This window comes from Ostrea edulis, chromosome 5, assembly GCF_947568905.1.
Source record: "Ostrea edulis chromosome 5, xbOstEdul1.1, whole genome shotgun sequence".
NCBI lineage: Eukaryota > Metazoa > Mollusca > Bivalvia > Ostreida > Ostreidae > Ostrea > Ostrea edulis.
In genome coordinates, this window is record NC_079168.1 from 10,152,521 (window position 1) to 10,162,630 (window position 10,110).

At 36.1% G+C, this 10,110-nt stretch overlaps 1 protein-coding gene across 1 annotated transcript in view; it reads left to right on the forward strand.

Moving 5' to 3' along the window:
* The window catches only part of LOC125651924 (uncharacterized), an 11,086-nt gene extending 9,619 nt beyond the window's left edge, over positions 1–1,467 (forward strand). Inside the window, exon 3 of the mRNA XM_048880772.2 lies at positions 161–1,467. Coding sequence (XP_048736729.2) covers positions 161–831 — 671 coding nt within the window. The 3' untranslated portion in view covers positions 832–1,467. The remainder of the gene's footprint in view (positions 1–160) is intronic.
* Positions 1,468–10,110: the final 8,643 nt, after the last annotated feature.

The window sequence follows — 10,110 nt, forward strand, 5'->3', positions numbered from 1 at the left end:
ATCTGAAGAGTTGGATCATGTCTCGTTGACAGGCACGGATCATCAGATCAAACTCGACGCTTCGCATCTCGTTTGATCTGATGATCCGCGCCTGTCAACTCGACGTGATCCGACTCTTCGGATCAAGTTACTGTAGTAATAATATATATGTATTTGACAGGTTCCTCTCCAGTTTGGCATGGTTATGCAGACATTCTTTTAAGTCAGAAGATAGCAGTATCTGTTCTTCCAAAGCCACCAACGTCTGATAAGGAGAAAACACCAAGCAAGGAAGATACAGACAATGTGGAGGGTCCATCAGCATCAAAACGTGTGTGTAAGCCTGATCAGGATTCAGAGGAGGTGAAAGATACACTCGTAGAAACCGCCATAATGGATTGCAGTGTTTCAAAACAAATGATAGCACAAGCCATAACAAACGCCTTTGCTCGGTTGAATGCAAACCCTGAATTGTCTGGATGGTTAATTCCCACACTTGCTTGCACAAGGGATGATTTTCTTGTATTCCTTTATGACCCCAAAAATGATGTGTTGCTGCAGTGTGAGATAGAAATTCCTATTTGGGTTGAGAATACACTCAGTATGAATGCAGTTATTCAAATTTGGATGCTTTTGAACTTTACATTTTTCATGAACAAAAACCTTGCAGATGACTATGAGATAGAAAAGTCAAACTTTCATGATCTTGTAGACAAAATGTTGCCCCTTTACAGGAGCACTAGCTGTCATAAGTTTTTCACTGGTGACTGTTCTCCCATTGAAGAGACTTATAAGCGTATGTTAAGGACTTGTCGTCTCTGGGCAAAAGAAGCCCCCCAAAAGAAAAACTGATGTCAATGAATGTAATTTTGTCAAGCTCCAATTATTTCTTGTAATACATTTTATTGTCTGCCGTCCTTTTGACTTCCAGATGGGATTTATGGTGCAATTTTGTCTGTACATGGTTCAGATGTTATATATCTCTGTATTTTTACATTGCCACCTTAAACTTTAGAATCAAATAATCCACAATATATTTCCCCACACCACATGTGTCAAAACAAACCTTTAAACATTGAAGTCCCAAATTGAACTGAGCCATGATAGGTTGCTAGTCAATTTGAGGGTGTTGATTTCCATATTTATCATATGTTTCAATATTTTGACATGTAGTTATCTTTCCTGTTTCCATTCCTTGTGAGAAGGCTTTTTCTTTGGTACCAAAGTTTCTGACCTTATACTAGGGCTATCCAAAAAGTCCGAGGACTGTGACGTTTTTGTCAATTTTTTTTTTTTTTTTAAATCAGATTCTACGAACTCTATAACAAAATATTTGTTGTGAAATTCTGATTCATAATATGGTAGATTTTGATGTTACATCTTACATTGAGGTCTTGAAAGGTCATGGAGGTCACATGTGGTCTAAGGTAAAAAGGTATGTACATGTAGATGATGTATACAGATATGCTGATAAAAGATACTTTTTTTTAATGGAAGTTGGTGGGATTGAATGTTTTAAAGAAAAAACACAGAGTAGGATAATTATTTGAGTAAAAGTTGAGTATATACCTGAAAAGCTCTAAATTATGCAAATAAATCTGAAGAATTAACATATCTTTAGTAGCATAACTACACATAGAGGAACATGTATTTTAAATAACAAGTAAATCCTGTTTAGTTCACCTGAAATACACCTAAAATACCCAGAAAATTAAAAAACATGGGGGGGGGGGGGGGGGTTACTGGAAGTCCTGTCAACAAGCACCTGTGAGAAAAATTAAGGGTATCCTTCCGAGATAACAGTTTGTGTGTGTTGTGTGGGGAAAAAAGTTGATGTTAAAGGGGTTTCTCAACAGTCTCGTTTTAAGTCGCAAATTCTATTGTCATTATGATCTAATTTGCAAACACAACCTGTCGTTAGGTTGAATGGTGTCTGACGTGTTTCTTACCAATTATTAGTAACGATTTTGCCTACGAATTATTCTGTTTCCTGATTAAGACAGAGGGCTCATGGTGGTAAGGACTGTCAACAGGAGATGCTAATTTTTCCTGTGCTTATGTTCATACTCCTGGTGTTCTCTATTTCATATTTTTATGATGCCACCCTTCATAGAAGAGGGGCACATTGCTTAGCACCTTTCAGTCTGTTGGTAGGTAGACCACATGTTGTCCGCTCAATATCTTGAGAACCATTCACTTGAACGTAATGATATTTCATATGCAGGTTGGTTATGAGAAAAGAGGACCTCTATTGATTTTCATGTCAACGGTCAATCCACTTGAGACATAAGATACTGTCCGCTCAATATCTTGAGAACCCTTTCCTTAACAGACATCAAACTTATTACACTGGTACATTGTAAGGAGTAGTTGATCCCTAATGATTTTGAGGTCACATGGTCAAGGGTCAAACTGGGCATAGGAATATACTGTCCACTCAATATCTTAATTGAGAACCCTTTGCTTGACAGACATCTGGTACATCCTAAAAAGTACATGTAAATGACCTTTTTTGATTTTGAGGTCACATGGTCAAAGGTCAAACTGGACATAAGATAGATATTGTCTGCTCAATATATTGAGAACCCTTTGCTTGGCAGACATCAAACTTGACACACTACTACATCGTAAAGAGTAGATGACCCCTATTGATTTCGAGGTCAAGGGTCAACTCACTCTGGACATAGGGGGATTATCTTGAGAACCCTTTGCTTGATAGATATCAAACTTGGTACACTGGTACATCATAAGGAGTAGATTTAAGGACACATGGTCAAAGGTCAAACTGGACATGGTAATATATTGTCTTCTATATTTTATTGACACCACTTGGTACATTAGCTTGTATATCCTAAGGAGTAGATGACCCCTATTGATATTGAGGTCAAAGGTAAATCCATTCTGGACATTGGAAAATGCTGTTCCCTCAATATCTTGAGAACCCTTTGCTTGAAAGACTTCAAATTTGGTACACTGCATGGTACATCATATGTAGTAGATGACCAATATTGATTTTATGGTCAAGGGTCAAACTGGACACAGTAATATATTATGTCCTATATTTTTAAGATCATTTGCTTGATCGACACCAAACTTGGTTAACTGGTATATCATATCCTAATTAAGGAGTAGCACACCCCTATAGGTTTTGAGGTCACATGGTCAAGGGTTAATCCACTTTGGACATAGGAAGATATTGTCTGTTCAATATCTTGAATTGTTTTGGCACTACTGTCAATTAAATGATGCATATTTGCGGGGGGGGGGGGGGGGGGGGATACAAGTATATATTTTACAAACATTTCTTATTATGATAGTCTTTATAACTTATTGATTACTGTAGATGTATGTTATTTTCATAATTTTTCATCACATTATCAAAAGATTTTTTTTTTCATTACATTATCAAAAGATTTTTTTTCATCACATTATCAAGATTTTTTTTTTCATCACATTATTAAAATATTTTTTTTTTCATCACATTATCAATTTTTTTTTTCCATCACAAAATCAAAAGATTTTTTTTCATCACATTATCAAAACATTTTTTTCATTACATTATCAAAAGATTTTTTTCATTACATTATCAAAAGATTTTTTTCATTACATCAAAACATTTTTCATCACATTATCAAACCATTTTTTTTTTCATTACATTATCAAAAGATCTTTTTCATTACAGTGTCAACAGATTTTTTTTCTCTTCATTACATTATCAAAAGATTTTTTTTTCATTACATTATCAAAATATTTCATTACATTATCAAAAGATTTTTTCATCACATTATCAAAAGATATTTTTCATCACAATATCAAAAGATTTCTTTCGTTACATTATCAAAAGATTTGTTTTTTCTCTCTTGTATACTAGTACTCTGGTAGAGTTTCATATGTCAATGACGCATACTAATGTTGCTGTTATACCTGATATTACAGACCATGACACGCACTACTACACCAGTTACACGCTTTGTACACACATCTCGCTCGATACGGTTCACTGACACACGCTTTCGATACAATACGGTGGGTTTCTTGCACAGAACGAAACGTTTGGAATGGTACGGTTTCTGCACGCTTTGTGCATAAAATGATACGGTTTCTTCACGGAACAATATGATTTCTTCACGCTTTCTAAAAAGTATGTCAAATTACAATGTCGAAGGTCTTATCATAAGAAATTTATATACAAAATATGAAAGATATATACTTTAGATAGTTCAGGTGATATTAGATAAGTCAGATTTTCACGGAATAAGGAGGTCTTGCCATAAAGAATCTATTTACAAAATATGAAAACCCTACCTCAAATAGTTTTGAATATATTTGATAGATTGTGTTTTCTGAAAAATAGGTTCACCCCCGGTGAGCCATGCTTTAAAAAAAAACTTAAATGCACAATGTCAGGAAGCTTTCACGCTTCAGGAAAAGTTTCGGTACAAACGCAAAGCATTGTCGAGATTTGTTATGAAAAAATAACTACAGTGTATATATATTAAAACAAATTGCAAAAAACATTTGTAAGTACGTGCTTACATTGTTTATGTACATGTAGCTACGCCACCGGCTTTCATTGAAATTTGACCCCATCCTATGTTTTGCCTTTTCGTGATTACCCCTCCCCCCCTTTTTTTTTTTAAAGGGGACATGGCCCTTCATTTGTACAAACGTGAATACCCTTTACTCAAGAATTATTTGTACCAAGTTTGATTGAAATTGGCGCAGTGGTTCAAGAGAAGATGAAAATGTGAACAGTTTACGGCCAGACAGACAGCAGACAAAAGGTGATCAGAAAAGATGCACGTTTGCAATTACATAAACACCACAGTCATTTCCATTTATCTGTACACCTGGGCTTCATCAATCACGGAATCATCGAGCCTCTTTCGACCAAGCGATTCATCCGTGAGTGTAACGACTTTCCGGGTTCAACACTTGCATGAACATCCGGTTTGATTCCCCTATCTATTTCTTTTTTGTCGTATTTAAGGTGGCTCATTACAATAAAATTTTATTTAATGCCTTGAGCTCTTTTAAGCATCTCGCATGAATCATGATTTCACCTTCGAAAATGTTATGCAAGCTCTCAATCATTTTAAATGATTCTTTTGTGATTTTTTTCCAGGAATGAAAACAAAGATGTTTTGTTTGCAAAAAAAGAGATTTTGGACTCCAAACTTCACTTTGATTTGATGTTTGATATAAACATCTGATTGTGACGACTTGGATATTACACGTCCCTACATTATAAGTTTCTTCTTTAATTATCCAACATCATTTTACAGTATGTACATCAAATGCTATCTTTCAAAACTCACACCACAATTCTGCAGCCAAAGTAAATAAGAAGTGGTCATTTTCCTTAACACCGCACCCGTTCTAACATGCCTAACCAATAGTAAAATAATACGAGAAATGCAATATCAGTGAAAATCACAATCAAAGTAAAGTTCTCCACACAGGAAATATCTAATTTAACCATAACATTTTCAAAGAGCACATATCGTTGAACTGACTATAAATGCTATACGCCTGTCGTAGAATTGTGTAAATATTCATGAAAATTATACAGGTTTTTGGTCAGTTAATAATATTCAAACTAAGATTAATATCGTTAAGAAACAAGTCACTTGGAAAAAAAATATTAGATAAATGTTTTTTTAATTAAAAGAAATTGAAGTGAAATGACCATATTTGATAAATATCCTATTTTTAGATTTGAACCAAACCAAAGAAAAAAGTACCGATCCCGATCAAAATTGATTGATTGATTGATGTTTTCTGCCACACTCAACAATTTTTCAGTTATCTTTTATTGGTTGAAGAGAGAACCCAGATACAAAGTACATGTACCTGGTCTCCACTGACCTTCCGAAAGTAAACTGGGAAACTTTCTCACTTACTGGCGCGAGCGAGATTCGAACCCGCGCCGACAGAGGTGAGAGGCCGTGTGATTTTGAGCGCGATGCTTTAACCACTCGATCACTGAGGCCTCCGGATTAAAATCAAAATTTAGAAATTGCTAAAATAATCATGTTATCACCTGCATAAATTATGGTGTTTACAAGTATGTCTCTCAAATGATTCTTTACGCAAGAGCTTGTTTTGCGTATGATAATTTTTTTTAAATCGAGACAGGCTACTAACAAACAAGTTAATGTTACAAGTGTTTCAACAGTCTCGTTTAAAGTCAGCATTTCAGCATACCAATTGTTAGGCCGTTCTTTATACACTGATTTTGACTGCGGATTACTCCATTTACCTGATCGAAATATAGAGCTCAAGGCGGATGTAACCAGTCAACAGGGGATGCTTACCCCTCCTGGGTACCTGGTCCCACCTCTGGTATTTCCAGGGGTCTGTATTTGCTCAACTGTTAATTTTGTATTCCTTATAGGAGTTATGAGATTGATCGCTGTTCGTTATCTTTGCCTTTTTTTTTTTTTCTTTTTTTTTTTTTTTGCTAATAAGAAATTAGTTTCCTTTATAAATTCATTGTAAATCATTTTACACCCAGAGAATGTAATGTTTTTATTACAATGTTCTCTATGACTGCTTTTATTAGCTCACCTGAACCGAAGGTTCAAGTGAGCTTTTCTGATCGCTTTTTGTCCGTCGTCTGTCTGTCCGTCTGTGTTAAACGTTTCACATTTTAGACTTCTTCTCCAGAACCACTGGGCCAATTTCAACCAAACATGGCCAAAAGCATTCTTGGGTGAAGGGCTTTCAAGTTTGTTCAAATAAAGGGCCATGTTCCTTTCAAAGGGGAGATAATCGCAAAAATAGGGTGGGATCATTTAAAAAATTTCTTCGCAAGAACCACTGGGCCAGAAGAGCAGAAATTTACCTGAAAGCTTCCTGACATATTGCAGATTCAAGTTTGTTCAAATCATAGCCCCCGGTGGTAGGATGGGGCCACAAGGGGGGATCAAAGTTTTACATACAAATATATAGGGAAAACTTTAAAAATCTTCTTCTCAAGAACCACTAAGCCAGAAAAGCTGAGATTTACATGAAAGCTTCCTGACATAATGCAGATTCAAGTTTGTTCAAATCATGGGCCCCTGGGGTTGGATGGGGCCACAATAGGGGATCAAAGTTATACATACAAATATATAGGAAAAATCTTCTTCTCAAGAACCACTGAGCCAGAAAAGCTGATTTTTACATGAAAACTTTCTGACATAGTGCAGATTCAAGTTTGTTCAAATCATGGCCCCCGGGGGTAGGATGGGGCCACAAGGGGGATCAAAGTTTTACATACAAATATATAGTTAAAATCTTTTTCTCAATAACCACTGAGTCAGAAAAGCTTATATTTACAAGAAAACTTTCTGACATAGTGCAGATTCAAGTTTGTTCAAATCATGGCCCCCGGGGGGTAGGATGGGGCCACAAGTGGGGGGGGGGGGTCAAAGTTTTACATACAAATATAGGAAAACGCTTTAAAAATCTTCTCAAGAACCATTGGGCCAAAGAAGTTGACATTTACATGAAAGCTTTCTGACATAGTGTAGATTCAAGTTTGCAAAGGGTAGTTTGGGCCATAATAGGGACTAAGGTTTTACATGCAAATATATATGGAAAGTCTTCAGATATGGGCCAAGGTGACTCAGGTGAACGATGTGGCCCATGGGCCTCTTGTTTATAATTGCGATCGGGTTTAGTTCAAATTTGAAAAAAATGCAGTATTTCTTAATTTTGGCAATTGCATTTCAATTTCTTTAAAAAAAAAAACATTTGTCCGATATGCTTTTTAAGGGTTTTTGCCGTAGAATTAAAATATATCAACAAAAAAGTTGTAAATTTTTACGACTATTCTGTTATTTTGCTCACCTTGGAGAGTTTATTACTTGTTTTGTAAAAACGATTGCGGTATATACATGTACGTTACATGTATATTGTTTACGAAGTTTTCAAAAGAAAAAACTGTAATCGATAAAAAACATCGCAAGTGAAAGTAGGAAGCAGACAATGACATATTTTATACACACATACAACCCACTTCACTAGTTCCAATCAAATAAATATGTACTAGTAAATGAAACATTCTTATCTGCAATGCATAATGACGCCACGCATTATAATATTGTATGTAGTATGTATCCGGGGCTGGTCGAAAGAGAACAGGGGACTGTGACTGTTCAATATAAAGGTACGTATTCCGTGTAACACAACCATGACATAGTAATTAAGTCTGCATACTAAGTATACAGCTGCGTGTATTTTTCATAAATTCTGAAACATATCACAGAGGTTTGTCTTCCGGATTGTGAAAAAACCTCGAGTCCTCTTTAAAATCACCTTTGATGTCGTTTCGATAAAGATGCCGACACGGTTTTATCATTAATATTTCGTTTGAATTACACCCCTGTAAGTGGTATTATACATAGGTGAGAGCACTAGTGAATATGCGAGCGCATTTGATCTGTATTGATATGATACTACTTGCAGGGGGTGTAATTTAAACGATATATTAATTACCAAAACTTGTCGGCATCTATCAAAACGACTTCCAATGTGATTTGAAAGACGATTCATTTCCTTTTAATTTTCCGCAATCGTGAAGTCAAACCCATTATGTGTATGTACACGGACAGCTGAAGTGTGGAATACATGTACACAGGTCTTGTGTACATACCCTCTCCCCCTACTCAATGAGAAAATAAATATATAACCAATAATCTATTTTAAAAATATGTGATTTCCCCACCGTTTCTACTTTCTGTAAGCTTTTGAGATGACTATATTTCTGAGATACTTTAAATAGTATCATACAGTGGTCATCTCAAAAGCTTACAGAGAGTAGAAACTGGTTATTCAGATCTAGAACGACTTGTGAGGGTGATCGGCGAGGAAATCACATATTTTGGGTAAATTACTGGCATTGGGTCTAAGAAGCGGTGGGGTGTACATACATGTAAGATCTACATACGCTATCCAGACAAGCAGTCTATACAAACTCTTTAGTGAGACGCGATGGACAGTCCAAGTAAACTGTTTATCCGCTACTGTTTCAAATCTCCACAATACATGCATTGCATGGAGAGAGTAAAGCAGCGGAGAGTCGAAAGTTAAAGCTGTACGTGGTCATAGACGGTTATTGTAAGGTCCGAATCTCATAGAGGGGGTTATATGTACAGCGGTCAGACGGGTTCGATCACCGGTGGCCAGATAGCTCTGTTGGTAGAGCACCTGACTAGAGATTCAGGGACTCGGGGTTCGAATCCCGGTCTGATCCGTTGCATTTTCCCCCTTCTTGTTACACATGTAACAGAGCGAGATTAATATAAGCCTTTTAGCTTGTTTCTCAATCTGTTTCATGTATAAGACATTGTTTGTAAACATCGAATTATTTACGAATAAATATTGTTTAAACTAACAGATGCGTAGATTGTTTTGCCATATGTCAAACCACGGACTCTGGGTATTCAGAAGACGGACTGTGAAATAGTCGTTGCATTTGATGAGGCACAAAAACACTCTGAATACCTTACTAATACCACGAACAGACGACAAATTTAAGAGAGAGCTCAAATTCTTGCGGACAGTATCAACCCAGGAACACAGAGGCAGCCCGGATGTGAATACAGCTGAACAACTTTGGAGATCATACCATAGTATACTAAGTTAGCTAAATGCATTTTTAGAACAAATCTGTGCCGAACTTAAAAGATTTCCAAGAGACCAGCAATGTTTAAAGCTCAATCATTTTAAAAGAGACTTCATGCCCAGTTAGCCGACTTGAAGAACGCTTTTGAACGCTGATGTTAATAATTTGACAGAGGAAATTCCTAGATGAAAAATAAAATTCCGAGGGAAAGATGTCTTACCAAAAATCGACATTGGCTCACTCACTCGGCTTTCATTCAAACATCAGATGCATGTTTACCATTTTTATGACTCTACAAGCAGACCATTTTGTGTAGGTGGGTCCCTACTCCTCAGTGAAGCTTTTTGGTTTAGGTGGCAGTTTGTTTGTTTGAAATCAAAAGATTAACATCCAGGAAAATGTATGAGAGGAAAATATTTTAGGATTTACAGATTATTATTTTCATTACAAACACTGGTCAGCTACAGTTCAAATGAATCCAAATGCAGCCGACCATGCACAAATTCTGTCCTTACTTT